The sequence below is a fragment of the Caloenas nicobarica genome, chromosome 2 (genome assembly GCF_036013445.1).
Source record: "Caloenas nicobarica isolate bCalNic1 chromosome 2, bCalNic1.hap1, whole genome shotgun sequence".
NCBI classification, from domain to species: Eukaryota; Metazoa; Chordata; class Aves; order Columbiformes; family Columbidae; genus Caloenas; species Caloenas nicobarica.
In genome coordinates this window covers 3,618,060-3,637,990 of record NC_088246.1, presented here as the reverse complement: position 1 = coordinate 3,637,990, position 19,931 = coordinate 3,618,060, and the positions used below count along the sequence as shown (strand labels likewise).

General features: G+C 51.7%; 1 protein-coding gene across 1 annotated transcript; it reads right to left on the bottom strand.

Moving 5' to 3' along the window:
• Positions 1-566: 566 nt before the first annotated feature.
• Positions 567-19,071, bottom strand: HHATL (hedgehog acyltransferase like). The gene is made up of 12 exons (XM_065627798.1): positions 18,834-19,071; positions 17,085-17,207; positions 16,126-16,193; positions 15,408-15,521; positions 14,921-15,115; positions 14,058-14,267; positions 9,378-9,549; positions 6,735-6,879; positions 6,314-6,349; positions 5,342-5,543; positions 3,793-3,934; positions 567-2,330 (listed from the first exon to the last, which is right to left on the bottom strand). Exons 2-12 carry the CDS (start codon positions 17,188-17,190, stop codon positions 2,209-2,211), a joined length of 1,512 nt encoding a protein of 503 aa, XP_065483870.1. The 5' UTR covers positions 17,191-17,207; positions 18,834-19,071; the 3' UTR covers positions 567-2,208.
• Positions 19,072-19,931: the final 860 nt, after the last annotated feature.

Genomic DNA, 19,931 nt, shown 5'->3' with positions numbered 1-19,931 from the left:
CCAATATTTTAAGTCAGGCTGCCAGAAAGAAAACCAGCATGGCTTCTGACTCAAAAACTACATGGATGCCAGTTTGATGGCAGTAGGCTTGTGATGTTTCACCACCATGAAGACGGAATCGAAATAAAGGTGAATATGAACCGAGCTACAGCCAAACCTCCAATCTGGTGATGCCACTAAGGTGGGTTTCTGTCAAACACAACCACCATAGAATCGTAAAACCATAGAATATCCCGAGTTGGAAGGGACCCACAAGAACCATCGAGCCCCTGCACAGGACAAGCCCACAGGTCACCCCGTGTGTCTGAGGACGTTGTCCAGTCTCTTCTTGAACACTGTCAGGTTGGGGCCGTGACACCTCCCTGGGGAGCCTGTTCCAGTGTCCAGCACCCTCTGGGTGAAGAACCTTTTCCTCATGTCCAACCTGAACCTCCCCTGGCATATTTTGTGTCACTTTCAGAGGTGGGAGGTGAGGACTTGCAAACAGATCCTTGTGTCCCTAAGCTCTAAAGACAGAGCATCGCCCAGGGTGCCACCTGCATAACAATGATAAGCAACAGGCACCATACATGTCCAACATTTATTTACTACATAAATAAACAACATTTCTCAGGGGCTTCACAAATTGCTTTGGCAGAGCTGAACGCTGGCTAGGAACTGGTCCTGTTTTATCCACAGGGAACCCAGAACACACCAGCATCAAGATTCTCAACCCACGTTGCAAAGCGGTCCAGATCAACATCAGCATAACTCAGACATAAGGCCACTGAAAGTTAGTCTAAAGTGCAAGAGAGACAGAGCTATTGTTCAGTTATAAACCCACCTTTTCCCCAAGGCACCGTGTTTCACACATGGACATTTATTCAATGTATTCTCTATGCAGTGTCCCAAAGTCTGCTTCTCCGAGGAGGCTCTCATGGGCTTCCCCTTTGTCACCAAGTCCCAAATCACAGCCCTTCATTCAAGGTCTTTGTCTCTTGGTTGTACACCTGCGTGTGTGCTCATTCAGCCATGTAATTGTGGGCTCAGGCTTTGTGCACTGAAGTCAGTTGAGTAAAGGGATGGATGGAGATGAGCAAGAGTTGGCTACAGCATCTTCTGTTCCTCAGCCATGGGCAGGAATGTGAGCTTAAACCTTTGTCCACGGCATGTAGAAAATGCAAGTGAGATTTTTTTCTGAGTCCCAGGACACTTATCACAGCAGGATGGTCATGGTGGCCAAATTGATCTCAGACCCAGCAGCGGAGAGCTCTTTGATTCTGAGTTGGGGCCTGGGGACCAAGCAGTTGTGAGCCACGTGTTGTGTTTCTTCAGCATGTCCACTCCCCAGGTGACCTGTAGATGATGCACGATGGCTGTGAAGCAGGTGTTGGTTCACGCATTTTCATTAACTATGCCTGATTTTGGCGCTAAATCATTTTTTCAAGACATTTAGCACTAAAGGGACCTGTTCTGCAGAGATTGTAACAGCTATCCCTCTGCACCACTGACACCGGTGGGGAGATAATTACTCTTCAATGTGCCGTTCCTGGTCCTCCTTCCCTTTCCTATAAAGACTGCGCTATTTATTTATTAGCCTCTTGGTAGGTATAGATCATGCTGAGCCATTTCACAGTTCTTACTGCACAACCATGGATGCTGAACACTTGACAGCGGATGCTGACCATTCCTTGTAGTGAAAGAAACATGGGATGCTTGGGCTGGAAGCAACCTGGAGATGGTCTGCTCAGAGTGGGCTCAGTTCCAGCTAATCCCTTTCTCATAGATGTGTGTCTGGCCCACCCTAAGACCTCCAGCCGTGGGACTTGGAAAGTCTCCTCTGGGAGACATGGGCTACAGGACCTGTGGGAGAGCCAAGCGTTGGTGGACCAAGTGTTATGGGAAGCAGAGGATGAAATCTTTAGGCCTGCACAATGTCAGAGGGTCAGAAAACTGATGGGGTTGGCTCTTGCTGATATTAAAGAAAAGTCCTGGGAGCCTACCTCAGCAGTCTGCCAGGAATGGGGAGCTGCAAAAACCCCACTGTGTCTCACAGAAAGTCTTTCCTGCAGCAAGAGGGTGACCTGTGCCTGCCAGGTGACTTCTACATGGGTGACCTACAGCAGTCCGATTGTCAGGAGTGCTTGGAGAGCCCCAGCCAGTGTCTGGACCGGTAGTGGTGGCTGGAAGTGAGACGAGGCTTTGGGACAAGCCCACCAAAACCTCCCTCTACTCCACCTTTGCTTTGTCAGACTTCTCTTCCTCGATGGCCAGCATGTGCTCACGCTCTTTGATCAGCTGCACTCCACAGTACGTGATGAACCAGATGGACAAGGTGCTGACAGGGAAACCTAGAAGATGAAGGGAGACATGGTCATCTTGATACAGCTGCTTGCCTAATGGGCCTAGCTCTTCTCCAGCACTGCGTCCCTCTCAGGTGGGTTTGAGAGGTCCCACAAGTTCATGACAGCCAATGACATTTTCCATTGTGGATCCAGCCCTACAGCTTCACTAAGAAATACATTTCTAGGATCAGATTTTAGGTGAAGCAGTGCCTGAGCCCACCAAGGCATCATGGACCACAGCTAATGTGGGAACACGCTGGAGTGGCTTTGAGCACTGTGTTACCCCCAAAACTCCGTCTTCTCCCCAAGTTCAGACTCAGTGGTTGACTTTCTGCCCATTCAACCTGCCCATGCCCATCACCGTTTAGCAGTGTGACCTTCTGAAAGCTTTGTACCCTGCTGATGTTGAGCAGCAACCCCAGCCTTGTTCCATATCTAGTGGGAACACAGTGTGTACCCAGGGAAACATGTTTTTGTCACTTAGGTAAGTGACCGAGAGCTGGGAGCTCTTCCTCCACTTAGGAAGGGTCTGACGGCATTTGTAACCATGAATCTGGTATCCATAGCAGAGGGGAGACACAGGCTTTGTACCTGCTAAAACAGGACCTCTGAAGTGAATAATGCAACCAGCAAAAGCCAGCTAGCTCAGCGGGCAGGCACTTCTGGCACACCAAGCCCAAAGCGTCACATTATCCATGTCCTACGCCAGCCCCGTCCCGGAGAGACCTGGAGGACACAGGCTCCTGATGACTATTTATACCCTGGGCTGACCAAGAAGCCTTCAAAATAGTGTCACCATCCACTGGTTAGAAATGTACAGATAAGACTGTTCATTAGGAGCTCAGGATGAGGATTTGTACCTGTCACCTCTGGTTTGACGCAGGAGTAACTGCTAAAGCAAAAAGAGATGAGGTAGGACAAGGAAATCCCTTTCTCCAGCAAGGGGACCATCTCACAGGCCATCTTGGTGGCGTGAAAGTGACCTTTGTGTTGGTGCAAAAAGTCTCAAACCACAGTGTGAAGCTGTGCTAGGAGTTTCACAAGGACACGTGGAAGGCGGCTTATACCCCAGAGACCTCACATAAGAAGGATGGGTGCTAAGAAACAGCTTCCTGCACCTTTTGAGCAATATTTCTTTTTTTTTTTTTGTCAGGCATTGGGACAGGCTGCCCAGGGCAGTGGTGGAGTCACCATCCCTGGAGGGGTTGGACAGGCGTGTTGATGAGGTTCTCAGGGACATGGGTTAGTGACAGTGTTGCGCTAATAGTTGGACTCGATGATCTCGAGGGACTTTTCCGACCAAAATGATTCTGTGAGTCTATGAATTAAGCACATTGGGAGCATCCACGTAACAAACCAATGGCCAGGCCACCAAAAGGGCTCCAAAGTCCCAGTCTCCAGCTCCCTTACCAGTGTTCCCCCATCAAGACAAGGGTCCCTTTGATGGAGAAGGCTGGTAGCATCTTACCCGTCAGCAGGAGTCTGTTGGTGACCAGTAGTGCAAACTCCAGGCTGTTGAGGGCCAGGATGTTGTAGAGGACAATGGCCCAGAAATTTGCCGCCCCAAAAACTGCCCTAATCCTCCGAGACATGGCTGCTGACATTTTGGCCTGTGGAGGGGAGACGAACAGAGAGTGAGGAAAAATGGGTCTCTGAGGAAAGGGGAGGCACTGGTCCAACTCCATCTGGGATCGCAGGGTGGTAAAAAAAATTAGAACAGCCTTTAGTGTCTCTGGGATGAAGAAACATAAGGACAAGGTAAAACTTCTGCTCTGCTGCTGGACTCATCTGCATTTGGGACTCTGGACCAGTGCTCCAAGGTCCCATGGGTAGGGCAAAGATGTTATACATAGTTTAATGCTAATTGTAATGGCTGAGTGCTGTTTTCTTCATCTGTTGCCTTGGGTAAGCCACTCCTCAAGGCAGATGAACGCTGTCGTATGCCAGGATTATTATTAGCCCTATGTGCAAATCACCCCCAGGTCCTGGTAAAAATTGTTTCTTAAGAATTAAAAAAAAAAAAAAAAAAAAAAAAGAGCTGAAAATTGGTGACAGCAGCAGAGTGAAATTGTCACTGGCACATAACCCCCAGGAGCAGCTGCGGGGAAGTGGTTCGTAGCGATCTTCAAAGAGCAGGATGAATCCCCAGGCCCCTCAGTGGGGAACTGTGGTGCCACAGGGAAGGAGATTTCACCTCCGGCGAGTGCGATAATCTGATTAGAAGTTCAACGAGGAGAGCAAATGGGAGGATTGCTCTCCAAAGTTTTTATTCAAAAGCGGTCTCCACTGAGACAGTTTGGGATCTCCAGATTCTAGGTTGGGCAAAGCAAGCAATAGAATTGTTTCCAGGATGGGGTATTCTAAGTTTTTCTTCCAACATGTCCCCAAGGCACCTGGGTCCCAAACAGAGACCAGGCACTGAGCTTTGGAGTGGTTGGAAAATAAGTCATTCGAGTACCTAAACATTTGATTTTATCAGAAATCAGATCAAACACACTCAGAATGCCAAAATGTTTTGCAGAACAAGAAGTAGTAATGATTTCCATACGGAAATGTATAAATATTTTCCCCATGGACAGATCTCAGATTTTGTGTCCATCTGTGGTACTTTGATGCCTCATTGGGGCTGCATTCCTGGTTCTCTTGGATCTCTGTTTTCTGAAAGCTCTATACCCAACCTACATTTCCCATGTGAATCATAGAGGCAGGTGGGATTTTACTCTGGGTGGGTGACACGGTGCATAAAATGAAGGGATCCAGAGCACCAGGGCTGTGCTTCCCTTGCTGATCACAAGGATGCTAAAGGCCACAGGAGAGAGCTTCAGGTCTCCGAGCAGAAAGTCTGGACATGGAGCTGCATGGGATCATGAAGGATATTCTTCTTCATTCTCAGCTGAAAATGGATCTTCTTGTATCAACAAGTTTGAGGTCTCTACAGTCAGGGATGTTTTCCAGCAGCAGAGTTTGGCCCCAGACTCATTGATCTTCCCCCACCCCCTTGCAGCCCAGCTCCTCACCTCCAGTTTGGCAAAGGGCTCCTGCTGGAAGAACTTCTGCACCCAGAGCTCAAAGTTGAGGCCAAAGCAGTTGAAGATAGACCAGATATAAACGATTTCACAGGGCCCCAGCCACAGAGTGGTGACGGCAAAGGTGGCAATGGTGGCAATGAGCTCCTTCATGATGTTGTCATGGTTCTCTCCAAGGTGGTCATACACATACCTAACAGTCAAAGAAAGTGGTAAGTGGTCCCTGTAGTCAAGGAGACCCCTCTGGAGTCCCTTCTCCCACATTCGCCCACCACAAGCTCTTCACAGGCAGGTCTATCTAGAGCACCCCAGTGAGAAAGGATGTTTTGGGTGACACGTTCTAGCAATAAACTGATTTTTGATGCAGTCCAGCTATTCATGGCTCGTGTTCTTCACAAACCTATAGCTCATTAAGGACACAATACCACCCATTCCCCCTCTTGTAAGTAAAGGGTTGATAAAATGTGGGGATCTGTAGAGCTGCAGGCTATCTCGTGGTTGTTGGCACTCAGGATTTTAGCACGGAGGAGTCACCACCTTCAGTACAGGTTTGCTGGTGTGTACTCATGGCAGAAGAGAGCTGAGGGAGTTGTAGATGGAGCTCAGGCCACCCTTGTTACCCAGGATATGGGAGACCTGGGATCAATTCCTCTTTTCTCCTGGTGGAATATGAACCTGGCTCTTCCTCCCTTGAGAGAACGCTAAACCCATCAAACTTAAAGGGTTTTCTGGGACAGGACTCTCTTATGCCCAAGTTTGGGGAAGGGGGGTCTGTTGCACTCTGTAATGGTTAATTCAATTGTCTTAGGGATAAACAGACCAAATATGACTTCATGCCGTAGTGGGATTCATCCAGAAGAGAGAACATCTCAGCTTTGGGATGAACAGCATTTAATGCTTCATTGCTATGTGATGAAAGAGAAGACCCTGAACCAGAGTAAAGATGGTTGATTAGACACTTACTTGCACAGCCAGTCATTAATCCCTCTGTCAAAATGCCTAAAATATAGATGATAAAAAGTATGTTAAAACACACAGTGACACGACACCTGTCCATGCAGCAGTCAGACATAGAAGGTGCCTGGTCCCCTGGTGAGGTACTTCTTGAACCTTGTTCTCAGCAGTTCTCCATGTTCCTTCCTTGAACAGGTCCCACTACTGATGTGGTTGTAACCTGTCTTCTCCATTGCTTTCTTCCCAAGAATATTTCCCTGGGCTATGGCCAGGTCTAGGCTATAGGTTTGGTATAGACTGTTTAATGTACGTAGTCCCCAGTCTACAGGCCAGCTGCTCAGAAGCACAGCCCAGACCTCCTCCCCACCATCCACATCTAATCCAGGTCAAACATGACATCTCTCTTCATTGACACATGTGGGGTACTCACGTTTCTGCGAAGACGTAGAGCATGGTGATGCATTTGGGGGGCTGGGGTGGGTCCAAGTGGTCCAATCTGGCGATGGTGTTGATGACCCCAAACATGACAGCAGCTTTCACCCAGTCGTACACCAAATTGGAGTAGGCCAGGCCAGCTGGAGCAAAAATGAGAGTCAAAACACATGAAGAAGACCAGGGGATGTATCGCCTTTAGGACTTAGGGGGACATCATGTCCCATGGGATCATGTGGTCCATTGCAACAAACATAACACCAAGAAGACAGTCTAATGCTGTCCTGGACCAGCAAAGCTTTTAAAACCAAGTAGCTTTCTGAGAAGTTTGAACCAAAGGACAATATTTTCTTGAGGTATTTGGGAGTAAACTCTTTATTGGTCTTGGTAGTCCAATAAACTAATACAGACCTCATTTCTTCCAGCACAAGATCTTTCCTTCCCTCTAAGGCTTGTTAACCTATGACAAACTTACCACAGTTCTCGACTCCAACCTCTGAGATTTCATTGACGTCTTCATTGAAATGTACCCCACCCCAGCCCCTTTTGGCCATAGATGTAATGTTGATGCTATGGCAGAGTCAGGGCCAGAACCTCTGTCTTGGAGATATGTCTGACACTGGAAGATGATCCCTGCAGGGACAAGCACTAAAGATTTCAAATTCCTATGCAAAAATCAGCTAAAATGCCCCAATCTTTGCTGGATTCAGCTCACTGATTAAGGGCCACACGTTGTCTCAACGTAGGCTGTGCCTGAGCTCCCACCATGGACAAGGCAGATCTGGTCGACACGGTCAGCAGAGCCCGCAGAGGAGCTCAGCTCCCTCCGGAGTAACATGTGCTGGGTCAGTCCACCCAGGTCTCCTGTGACTTCCTAAATCAAAGCTAGTGCCATTCTAGCTGCATTAGGATTTTCTCTGGGCCTCCAGCTGCCACTCTGGAGAGACATAAGGCTTCTTATGAGGAGAGACTGAGGGAGCTGGGTCTGTTCTGCCTGGAGAAGAGAAGCTGAGAGGGGATCTCATCAATGTTTATAAATATCTCCAGGGTGGATGTCAAGAGGATGGACCAGACTCTTTTCAGTGGTGCCCAATGACAGGATGATGGACAACAGGCACAGATTGAAACACAGGAGGTTCCATCTGAATACGAAGAGAAACTTCTTTCCTTTGAGGTGCCAGAGCCCTGGAAGAGGCTGCCCAGAGAGGTTGTGGAGTCTCCTTCTCTGGAGACATTCAAACCCACCTGGACACGACCCTGTGTGATCTGCTCTGGTGACCCTGCGTTAGCAGGTGGGTTGGACTGGATGATCTCCAGAGGTCCCTTCCAACTCCAACCATTCCATGATTCTGTTATTCTCCAGCCTCCTTTTGCCCGTACGAGCCATATGTAGGTGTCAGATACCCTATAGCATCTCAAGTGCTGCCATCAGACGCGTATGTAGCCAGCCGAAATCCTCCATCCAGCTGCCAGCTGAACGCCAGCACTGCTACCACTGCTCATCCCAGGAGTTTGGCTTCTGGAGGTCCCCAGTCCAGCCCTGCTCAGAGCACAGCCAATGTTGAATGAAGATCAGGTTGCTCTGGACCCCATCCATTTAAGCACTGAATGTCTCTATTTTGTAGAATCTATAACCTCTGGGCCCCTGTTTCAATGTTTGAGCACTCTATGAAAATAAAACTCCTTACATGCAATCAGACTTTGTTTTCATAGAATCATAGAATTGTTTCAGTTGGAAGAGACCCTCGAGATCAAGTCCAACCATAACCTCACTCTAGCACTAAACCATGTCCCTAAGAACCTTGTCTATACACTTTTTAAACACCTCCAGAGATGGTGACTCCACCACTGCCCTGGGCAGCCTGTTCCAATGCCTGACAACCCTTTCCAGGAAAAATTTTTTCCCAATATCCAATCTAAACCTCCCCTGGAACAACTTGAGGTCATTTCCTCTTGTCCTATCACTTGTTACTCGGGAGAAGAGATCAACACCCTCCATGCTCCAAGCTCCTTTCAGACAGTTCTAGACAGCAATAAGGTCTCCCCTCAGCCTCCTTTTCTCAAGGCTAAACAGCCCCAGGTCCTTCAACTGCTCCTCATAAGACTTGTGCTCTAAGTTTTTTGCTGCACATTGTTCATTGTGTCCTGCTTCTTCCCGGCTAGCCTCCAAGAAGAGTCCACCTTCTCCACAACCCTCCTTTAGGTAGCTGAAGACAGCAGCAACAACTCTCCTGAGTCTGCACAACCTACACCCTGTGGCCATTTCAGTGGCTCACAAACACCCATAACGGGTGGCCACCTGTGAAGGCATCTGAGATACCAGACGTGCCTCTTGCAACAGCACGGGGCTGATTTTTGGAGGTTCTGAGCTCGCTTCCAGTCCAGACAAAGGCAATGGGAATGGCTTGGCGCTCAACCTCTTAAACGTCGAGCCAAACAATTTATTCCAGGACCCTATGGGGGTGCCAAACCAATGTCATCTGACTGACCCCAGCTCTGTTGCATTGTGATTAAGAAGGGAAGCTTTACCCAAATCTATCCAACAGACGCATTGATCAGACATCTCGATGGAGATCTGAATCACTCACCACTGCCTTTACACCGTGTACAGGTGTGAGCATGTCCAAGCATGGCCACTCACCTAAGGACCAGTCCGAGAGGCGGTTCACAAACTTCAGGTCAGAAGGAAGGGTCAGGATGTAGAAAAAGTGGAAGAAGATGTCCACAGCAATGATGGCCCCCGCATGGAGGAGAGCATGGACCCGGATGTTCCTCATCTCATCATCTTTGCGTGTCAGCTCTCGGGTGCTCACCTGCCGAGATGGCAAACCAGGCAAGGACTAAGCTGAGAGACAGGATGGACAGCATGTTCCTCCACCCGGAGAAACAGTCAAGGTCCAAATGGGGACTCAACACTCTCCCTGACAAATCACACCGTGGACTACATTGCCCAGATCTTCATTGATTCAGGAAGACCCAAGGGACTAGCTCAGGTGGACATATCCACAAGGAGCAGGACATGTCCCTCCCACAACATCCCTCCAACACTCCCACCGCAGTGCTGAGCATGGCAGCAATGTGCCTCCTGGATCACCCTCCTAGCAAAGGCTGTTCCCGTCACTGGGGATTCCAGCAGAGTGGGCACATGGTGTGACACAGCAGTGACAGCCCTGGCTGACCCTGGCTCAGGTGAAAACCTTACCGACCAGGGACCTGGGGTTTATGTTCTTTCCTCAGGGATAGGTTCAGAAATTCAGCTTTGCTTAAGGGTGGCCCTTGCACAGGTTGCTAAGAGGAAGCAAATGCCCATACCCATCACATCTATAGGATGCCACAGCCTGTAGGGAAGGACATCTGCATGCCCAGGAGATGTTGGGAGCAGGGCTGGAATCCCACCTGACAGCTCTGCCAGGGCCAGATGCAAATCATAGAATAGTTTGGGTTGGAAGGGACCTTCAAAACTCCCCCAGTGCCCCCCCTGCCATGAGCAGGGACATCTGCACCAGCTCAGGTTGCTCAGAGCCCCGTCCAGCCTGGCCTGGGATGTCTCCAGGGATGGTTCAGCCACCACCTCTCTGGCCAACCTGGGCCAGGCTCTCACCACCCTCAGGGGCAACAATTTCTTCCTCATGTCCCACCTGAGTCTCCCCTCCTTTAGTTTAAATCCATCACCCCTTGTCCTATCACAACAGGCCCTGCTGAAAAGTCTGTCTCCATCTTTTTTATCAGCCCCTTTTAAGTACAGAAAGGCCACACTAAGGTCTCCCAGAGCTTCTCTCCTCCAGCTGAACCCCCCAACTCTGTCAGCCTGTCCTCCCAGCAGAGCTGTTCCAGCCTCGGGTCATTTCTGGGGCTCCTCTGGCCCCTCTCCAGCAGGTCCGTGTGTGTCCTGTACCGAGGGCTCCAGAGCCCATTTCTGGCCAGGCTCATTTGGGAGGGGGAGGAGGATGACTGATAGAGCTTCTGCTGCAGGTACCTGCTGTAAATGAGAGTTCTCAAGAGCTACTCAAGGCCCCATCCTGAACCCACTGGGACCTGATCAATGGGGATTTCGTCTCTGCTGTGTCTTGCACAAACAGAGGCTGGGCTTTGTCTCCAGGAGCTGTCATGTCTTCGGATGTTGTAATATCAAAAACCATAAGAGCAAGATTTCAGGATTACAGCGGGCAGACTGATGTCCTCGCTTCCCCGCACGGCTGTAAAAATTGCTGCTGTATTCAAAATCCTCTTATGTTTATTACTTTCCCTTTATGCCCTGCGAGAGGTGGGAGTTCTCCCAACATAATCCTCAGGCTGCTGTACCAGCCCCCTCATCAAATCCAGATGATTTCTGAGAATTAAGGCCTCTGCCAGATTTTTTTCGTGTCTGTTATATGCCAAGTGCTTTAAGGAGACAAAGAGGCCGCTGGACCCTGCATCCAGCTCTGGTTCCTCAGCACAGGACACACATGGACCTGCTGGAGAGGGGCCAGAGGAGCCACAGGAATGACCCGAGGCTGGAACAGCTCTGCTGGGAGGACAGGCTGAGAGAGCTGGGGGGTTCAGCTGGAGAAGAGAAGCTCCAGGGAGACCTTAGTGTGGCCTTTCAGTGCTTAAAAGGGGCTGATAAGAAAGATGGGGACAGACTTTTTAGCAGGGCCTGTTGTGATAAGACAAGGGGTGATGGATTTAAACTAAAGGAGGGGAGACTCAGGCGGGACATGAGGAAGAAATTTTGTACACTGAGGGTGGTGAGAGCCTGGCCCAGGTTGGCCAGAGAGGTGGTGGATGAACCATCCCTGGAGACATCCCAGGCCAGGCTGGACGGGGCTCTGAGCAACCTGAGCTGGTGCAGATGTCCCTGCTCATGGCAGGGGGGGCACCGGGGGAGCTTTGAAGGTCCCTGCCAACCCGAAATATTCTATGATTCTATGACCCTGAGCTGGAGCAGAAGCTGAGGGAGGATGAGATCTGGCATGGAGACATATAAGACACGAGGCCTCTGTTTTCCTCCCATCCTCACGTCTGTGCATGGTGACAGCACCCCGCCACCATTCCTTTGGGATCAGGACTGTGTTCCCCACATTTCCAGCCCCACAGAAGTGAATTAGTTCCCATAACCCCAGTACAAAGAAGCATCTTTTCAGCTGGAATAGGGCTGGCCAAACCCTGGTACAGAAGAGTCCCCACCACATGTGGTGGGAGCCAGTAGGAGCCAAAGAGGCAGATCCATTCCCTAACTGGACCTTACACTCCACCCTGGGGAAGGGATTCCATCTGCCTGCCCCCATAATTGCACTTGGGTAATTAGGAATTCACCTCTGTACTAAGCTGCAGCCCCAGCAGTGCAGGGGGGTATGTAGCCAGGAGATGGCAGTGGTGGCCAGGCCAAGACAGGACCCCTGACCGGGGTCATGGGAAAGGGGTTGGGGACTCCTTGTGCCTTTGGGGTGAGTGTTTTAAGCAGCAGAGCAGAGAATTGCTCCTTAAGTGGCTGTAAACATCATGGGTTGGGGCTGTGTGAAAGGAACAGGGCCCTTCAGATCAAGACTTGTAAGGGTGATGGGAGTTGAGGTCTTGGAGACACCAGCACTTTAGTGCCCTGATTTACGAATGCCTGGCTGCAGTGTTAGAAGAATTCAGGGCTGCTCATCTCATTGGGAAGACTGATGGAAACTGGGGAAGAGGAACATGGGGTGAAGAGTGCACCCCAGGGCAATGCACCCTCTCCAAGGAGGATTGGACAGTGGGGCTGCAGGAGCCATCCTCTCCTGGACTTCAGCCCAACAGATGAGACACAACTGGAAGGATGAAGCCTTAGGATGAAACATTTCTTCCAGCAGCCTGGGGAGAAGAACCTGTCTGGGTCCTGGTCATCCCTGGTGCTTGTCTGCTAAGAATGGGCAGCTGGTAGGCTCAATGCACTGTGAGCATCCCTCATGGAGCACACCAGAGCTGACCTTATGATCTTCAGGGTCAAATGCTATAAAAGTCCTTTTAAGTAAATCCAGCAAGACTCAAGTGGTCTCGATCCTGCACTCTCATCCTTTCAGCATGAAGTTGTTAATGCCCCAAGTGAACAATCAAGCAGGCAGTAGGACTTGGATCAAGACTAATCCTGCTTACTGGTGGAAACAAGACCAGTGCAGACCTTTTCCTAGGCAACGACTACCAGCCCAGTGTTGGAGAGCATGTGCTGGGCTTGGAGGATCTTTGGTCTCTTCCTCAGCGGGGGGCTCTGGTTGCTCTCCCCTGCCGTGGACTGTTTTTTCTTCTGAATTCACAAGTGTTTTTCCAAAATGCTCTTGCACCCAGACATCAATTGGGGTACAAAAATTCAATGTAGCTGTTCTTCTTTAAAAGGTAACAAAGGGATGGTGGCAATCCTTCCCAGCGCCATTGCGCACCAAGCAAGAGGTCCTTCCGTTAGCGAGCAGTACTAGTTTGCTTTGCTGACCAAGGCTGATCACTGGTGTTAGAGGACGTTGGGATGGGAAGAGTGAAGAGGGAGAGAGCGCTACCATTCTGCTTGATCTTTGCAGGTGAAACAGCCCCAGAGCTCAGCTAGAACCAGCCTAGGCTTCTGCTGATGTTTCCAGTTCTGTTTGGAGTCTGCTCTTCAAAAGAGTCCCCTTGGTTGTGTGAGACACAGGCAAAGACTTGGGGCACCAGGGTATTTGTTTCATGGGGAGCAGAGGAAGCCTCTGTTTGCTGAAACACAGTCTTCTACCCAATCTTACTTATTTCTAGAAAAATAACTTCATCTTAAGACACTCTGACCCATCTCCAGAAATTCATGCTCCTTGGGCAAACCAGCTAGACGGAAACATGAGGCTTCCCTTGATCTCACAGCCACCAGCATGAAGAGGTCCCATGGGTGCTCACCACATGTCTGGTTCTCACCATGACCTCCTGGCAGCGCCCAGTGGGGCAGCTCTGAGCTGCTGGGGTGACAGTGCAGGGAAACTGAGGCACTGAGCAGTGCAGGTGCCCAGAGAGCAAGAACGCGAGCTGAACCCTCCCCTCCTCATCCCAGCACGGTGTTTTCACCAGAGCAATGTCTTCCTTGTTGTAATGATCAGTGGAAATGGTCAAAAACCCAAGAGGGAAGGTTAAAAACAAAAAAATGAAGGTTAAAACCCATCATTTTATTCCCCTCTCACCCAAAATCACGGCATTGTTGTGCAGCCCAGATTATGGCCACAGACTATGTGTGACCACAAGAAGCTTTACAACTATATGCACCATCACTGTGGCAAATGGTGGTTTTTTGTAGGCATTAAACCCCAGAAAATAGATGTAGGGCTAGGTTCTCCTCCAGCCGAGCCTTGGGAGCACTCACCTGGGCATGGAACTGGTCAAATGTCATGACAGGACCGAAGAAGAAGAAGGGGAGGTAGAAGTTGTACTTGAGGAGGTCGAAGATGGAGTAGATGCCCTCTTTCTTCTCAGAGCTCTCAAGCGCAAAGCTCATGCAGCGCATGATGGTGAAGCAGCTTCCTCCATAGAAGAGGACATCTTGAAGATCAAAAGCTCTCGTTACAAACCCGCTCTGGATGAGAAACAAAGAGTTACCATCAGGAACCTGGCGTCACTTCTGCTCTCCCTCGGTTTGTGGAGGACATCACTCCCAGGGCAGTAGGCAAAGCCTCTGATTATGCTCGAAACCCAAGTGTCCCTGGAGCTAATGAACCTTCCTGTTGGAAGGAGAAAACAGAGGCTCGATTTCCTGGCTGGCTCCTGCATCCTGGAGTAGCTGGGAAGTGGTAGATCCTCTTGGCCATGTCTTCACCAAGCAACTGTGGTCTCGGGTGGGAGCATCACCCAGTCCCAGAGACATCACCCTCCCCAGAAGGTGAAGCACCAGCATGATGGACGGGGGGACACACATTTTGGGAGGTGAGCAGCAGGCAAGGACAGGCAGCACTGTCCTTCAGAAGGACTGAAAAGCTTTATAAAGTCCTTCCTGCTCTTCTCTCTGGCCCAACATGAAACCACCCACACACAACATGGTTCCTGTAGGATTATTCCCAAGCTCAGCATCACAACCATCCCCTCCCCCTCAAACCCTGTGAGAGCTTCAACATGGCCAGAAGTGCCCATGGTTTGGGGGTGTCCCGGGAGCCCTCCCTGGAGATAAACCCAAGGAGAGGGACACAAATGGGCTGGAGATGAGACAGATGAGTGGTCTGAGACAGCACCTACCTGCCAGGAGCTGAATGGCTCCACCTTGAAGGTGGCGAGACAGCAAAGCCCAGCCACATAGCAGAGCCACTTCTGCTTGGCCAGCGCAACGGAGTAGAGGACGAGGCAATGGGAGAGGATGATCATGAGGTAGACGAGCCCCATGCTGCCCAGCACGGCCAGGACCCCATACACCATGTACACCACGGCCCGGTGCTGCGAGAAGAGTCATCACAGAATCATTTTGGTTGGAAGGGATCCTCAAGATCGAATCCAACCATTACCCCAACACCGGCACTGAACCATGTCCCCAAGAACCTCATCAACACATGTTTTAAACCCCTCCAGGGATGGTGATTCCACCACTGCCCTGCGGCCCCAATCCATGGCCAGCTTGGTGAAAGCCCCAACCTCACACCCCCTATCCTAGAACATCTCTGAAGTCCCTTCCACAGATCCCAGGTCACCCCCGTGCTTTCAAACCCATCCCACCACATCCCTGACTCACCTGTGGCACTATCATGGAGCAGATCTTGCCGAACAGGACGTGTCCCGAGAGGGCGAAGATGATGACGTTCCTGAACGAGGTGAACCACATCACCCATTCGAAATCGGCGACGTCCTGCGGGAGCAGCACCGGGTGTCTTACTGCCAGCAGCCCTCGCACCCCTGCCCCAACACCCATCTGCAGGGGAATCCACTCCACTTTCAGAGCGTTTTCTTCCCATTTTCCACTCAAGGGCTCCTGAGCACTTTAGCTTGGTCATGCAACCCCAGGAGAGATGTGCAGAGGTTGCTCATCTCGGTGGACACAAATCGGAGCATCCACGGTGCTGCAGGGCTAATATTTTCCTGACTGGTTCTTTAGGGAGAAAAAATAGGAGTCATGTGGACTTTGCAAAAGTGTGTCAGCAGCAGAAAAACCAGCTCTGCTTCTCCAGCGGTCAGCACCGACCGTGGTGCCAGTGGCTAGAAAACACCGAGTCGTAGAAACATAGAATGTCCTGAGTTGGAAGGGACCCACAAGGATCATGGAGTCCAACTCCTGTCCCTGCACAGGACAACCCCACAGGTCACACCGTGTGTCTGAGGCCGTTGTCCGGTCTCTTCTTGAACACTGTCAGGTTGGGGCCGTGACACCTCCCTGGGGAGCCTGTTCCAGTGTCCAGCACCCTCTGGGTGAAGAACCTTTTCCTCACGTCTAGCCTAAACTTTCCTCCACTTACCATCTTCCTGCCGAAGTAGTGCCAGCCTGGCTTTATGCCGTCCCGAAAGGCCTTTCTGTTCATGCTGTCTGCAAAAAAAAAAACCAACAGAGTAACAGGGAGAGGAACAGGTCTGGGAAATGGGACCTGGGTTTCAAAAAAGCTGGGAGGCTCCGTCACTGTGATGATGAATCATCAGGGCCCAAACACCCCATCCCCAAAGTGCCCAGTTCCCATGGACAGCCATAGAAATCAGGAATCTCAAGTATTACAGAATCACAGAACGGTTGGGGTTGGAGAGACCTCTGGAGATCATCCAGTCCAACCCACCTGCTCACGCAGGGTCACCAGAGCAGATCACACAGGGTCGTGTCCAGGTGGGTTTGAATGTCTCCAGAGAAGGAGACTCCACAACCTGTCTGGGCAGCCTGGTCCAGGCTCTGGCACCTCAAAGGAAAGAAGTTTCTCCTCATATTCAGATGGAACCTCCTGTGCTTCAGTCTGTGCCCGTTGCCCCTCATCCTGTCGTTGGGCACCACTGAACAGAGTCTGGTCCGTCCTCTGACATCCACCCCTGAGACATTTTGGCTTGACTTCCCAGAAAAGCCTTTTTTGCAGTGCACATCCCAGGGAACGCTGGTTGATCTCATGCAATTTTCAGGTTTTTTGGGCTTCCAGACAAAAGAAACGGGAGCCAGCCCTGTGCAGAAAGGGTTGTTGCTTGTTCTGGGCTCTGGCTGGGAAGCCGTGATGTGCTGCAGCCTCTTGCCACGAGCCATGGGAATGGGGACAAGGGGGTAACCAGGAAAAAGGCAAAACCCCAACTTTTTGATCCCTGCAAAGGATTCCCAAGATGTTTTCTGTCAAAAACTAAATCCAGGAATCTACTGCTGGTATTAATAGTTGTAAAAGCAGCTGCCCTACACCCATCCTCCTTATCAGGGCTCTCCCCAGGGTGGGGATGTGATGGGGAACGTTACCTCTGGATGCTTCAAAGATCCCGCTGCCGCTGTACAGCACAGCACACGTCACAGTGAGGGCGTAAAACCCCAGTTCGTAGCTGGGAAGCATCGTTTTAACCCCCATGGTGGAAGGATCCAGACCTAGGAAACAGAAGAAAACCAAGCGTGAGAGCTCACCTGTCCCTCAAGCACCCTAAATTGCTGCTGGTCCTCCTTTGTAGGCTTCCTTGAAGGTTGGTAGCTGAAGAGGAAGAGATGGCATCACCTGGGGCTGAAGCCCAGGACACAACCCAGGTGTGGGGAGAAAGTTCACTGCAAAACCCACCCTGGAGCAGGGATTTGGGGGGCAGCGCAGCCAAGTGGTCCTGGGAAAGGGGCTTTTCCCAGCAAGTTGCGTCCATCCCGATGTTCAGAGATGCTCCAGGACACCAGCCACCCAGGATGGGGTTCCTCCAGCCTGTCTCTGATGCCCCCCCCCCCCCAAATTTCTAATTGAATCCTTGGAGGATAAAGCACGGAGATGCCCAAGGGGACGATGTGATGGGATCCCCTCCCCTGGGCTACTACTCACTTTCTGCTGGGCTTTTACCCAACCTTGAGCTCTTGAGGGGCTCCTAAACCCCCATAACCCCAAACTGCTCCCAGCCACAAGCCTTAGGACCCCTCGGGCACGGTTCAGCCCCCCCGCGGCCGCATCAGCACGGCCCAGGGGATGCCGACGTTCAGCCCCTGGGCTAATTACTCCTGCCTAGGCTAATTAACCCCGGCGCAGCCCACCCCGAGCTCTGCAGCCTCCCCACTGCCTGTCCAGCAGCTGCTAAAAAAATGCGATTTAGGGCTGGAGCCTAAATCCCATTGCGGGGGGGGGATAGGGAGAACATAACCCGCCGGGGTGCTTTGAAGGGAATGAGAACAGAAAAGCCGCTTTTAGGCAGCAAGAAAAGGCGACTCGGTCACCCTTTGCTTTCCCGTCTGCATCGCAAAGCTTTAGCCGCGGGTGCTTCTTTAAATTATTTTTTATTTTTAATTTTTTGGTTTGGTCACTGGGTTTTTTAAGAGCTGGGAGGGACCTTTGGCAGCGATGCGGGGTGACCCCCCCAGCTCCCCAGAAGCGCTTTTCCCGGCAGGAAGAGTTGGGAACAGCCCCGGGGGATGTGGGGGTCCCGTGTGCGGGGCTCCCCAGGGGGGTGCGGAGGTTCACAGGGGGTTCGGGGGTCCCTGGTGTGGGGGTTCCCAGGGGCTCGGGGGTCCCCGGTGCGGAGCCGCTGCGGGCGGGCGCGCTGCCACCCCCCTGCAGTCCCCCTGCGGCGGGAGGGCACTCACGGACGTGGCTTTCAAAGAGCTTTTTAAATTCCTTTCCATGCTTTTCAAAGCTTTTTATTTTTTTTTTTTTTTTGGGGGGGGGGGTGGACCCCGCAAATGAGCCGCTGGAGGGGGCGGTTAACGGCCCCCGGCTGTCGCTGAGGACCCCGCGGCGGGTGCTGGTTGGGGGACCCCTCGGGTAATTTTAACTGCTGATCTCTCCCGGGCTGCTGAGTCAGGTGCATGGGGGGGTCCCCAACGCAATCCCCCCCCACCCCGGCTTCGGGCTGCCATGGGGCAGCAGCATCTCCATCTCCCCCCCATCCCGCTCCCCTCCGCCAACCCCAGACCCCCGGCCGGCCGGTGGGAACACTCAGAGGTGACAAAAAGCCCCGGGAGCAGCGTGTCAGCACCCCCGGTGTGACCCCCCCTCCAACCCCGCATCCCCCCACCCCAGCTACTGACCTTGAGCCCCGGGGCCGCGGGTGGGCGAGAGTGGGGGGGATCCAGCGTCCGGCACCGCGGGGGGGGGCAGGAAGGGGAAAAAGGGGTTTGGGGGACAGACGGAAGGTTTTGGGGTCCGTTGCCTTGTCCTACAGCATCTCTCAGCTCGGCTTGGCGTGGGGAGGTGGGGGGACGGCCCGGGTGTATTTTTAGGCTGCTCGTCCCCCACCTTGCCCCTGGAGGAAGTTTGGCCGGGAGTGGAGTGGAGCCAGGCGGGAGGTATTTTTATTTTGGAGCAGCACTGCAGAGGGGGGCTGGTTCAGGAGCTGTCTGTCACCGCAGCTGCTGGAGAGGACCTGTGCTGGCTGCCAAAACTCTCCCCGGGGATGGGGAGCACGGCCCGGGGTTGTCCACGGGTACCCTGGGACACAGCTGTCCTCATGCAGGGACAGATTCCCTCCCTTGGACGTTTGGGTGCCCCGCTTTGAGCCCTACGACGGACGGGGTATCCTCCAGCACTTTGTGCAGGAGGGGAGGCAGCTCTCATTACACGGGGAAACTGAGGCACGGAGGCAAAAGGTGCAATTCACAGAGTCATAGAATCATTTCGCTTGGAAGACACCCTTAAGATCATTGAGTCCAACCACAACCTAAATTCCTTCCCAGCTCAGGCAGTGTTTAAATCAGCACAGGGCTCAGAGGTTGCAGCATCTCTACAGACCATCTTTGGGGTCTTCTTCTCAGCTTTGGGCATCTGCAAACAAAACAGGGGATAGGAAGTGGCTCCTGGTCTCCGTGATTCGAGGATGTGCGAATAAAAGTCAAAGAAGAACAAGTCAATGCAGTGTCAAACCCACGTCCATGCCCTGCACAAAGCTCTTCCTACCAAACCCCTATGAGATTTGGGGAGAGCTCACACTGGGGCCAACATGCCCAAGCATCTCCTGTGGGGTCAGGGGAGGGAAACAAGGCAGATGGCCCTGGATTTTATAAATAGCTCCCCGGGTTGTCTACTTTGGGGTGAGACAAGTCACATTCTGGGCTCTGTTGAGAGGATCTCCAGGGTGGACACCCCTTGGGTCAGCCCAGTTTTGCTGTTGCACTGACCATGAACAAAAA

Bases quoted from the DNA above. Each gene is read 5' to 3' on its own strand.
- HHATL (XM_065627798.1), bottom strand. From the start codon at position 17,190: ATGGGGGTTAAAACGATGCTTCCCAGCTACGAACTGGGGTTTTACGCC. The intron at 15,116-15,407 runs GTGAGTCAGGGA...CTCTTCTCGCAG, and splicing joins GCTCCATGATAGTGCCACAG to CACCGGGCCGTGGTGTACAT. The intron at 9,550-14,057 runs GTGAGTGCTCCC...CCATCTCGGCAG, and splicing joins TTGACCAGTTCCATGCCCAG to GTGAGCACCCGAGAGCTGAC.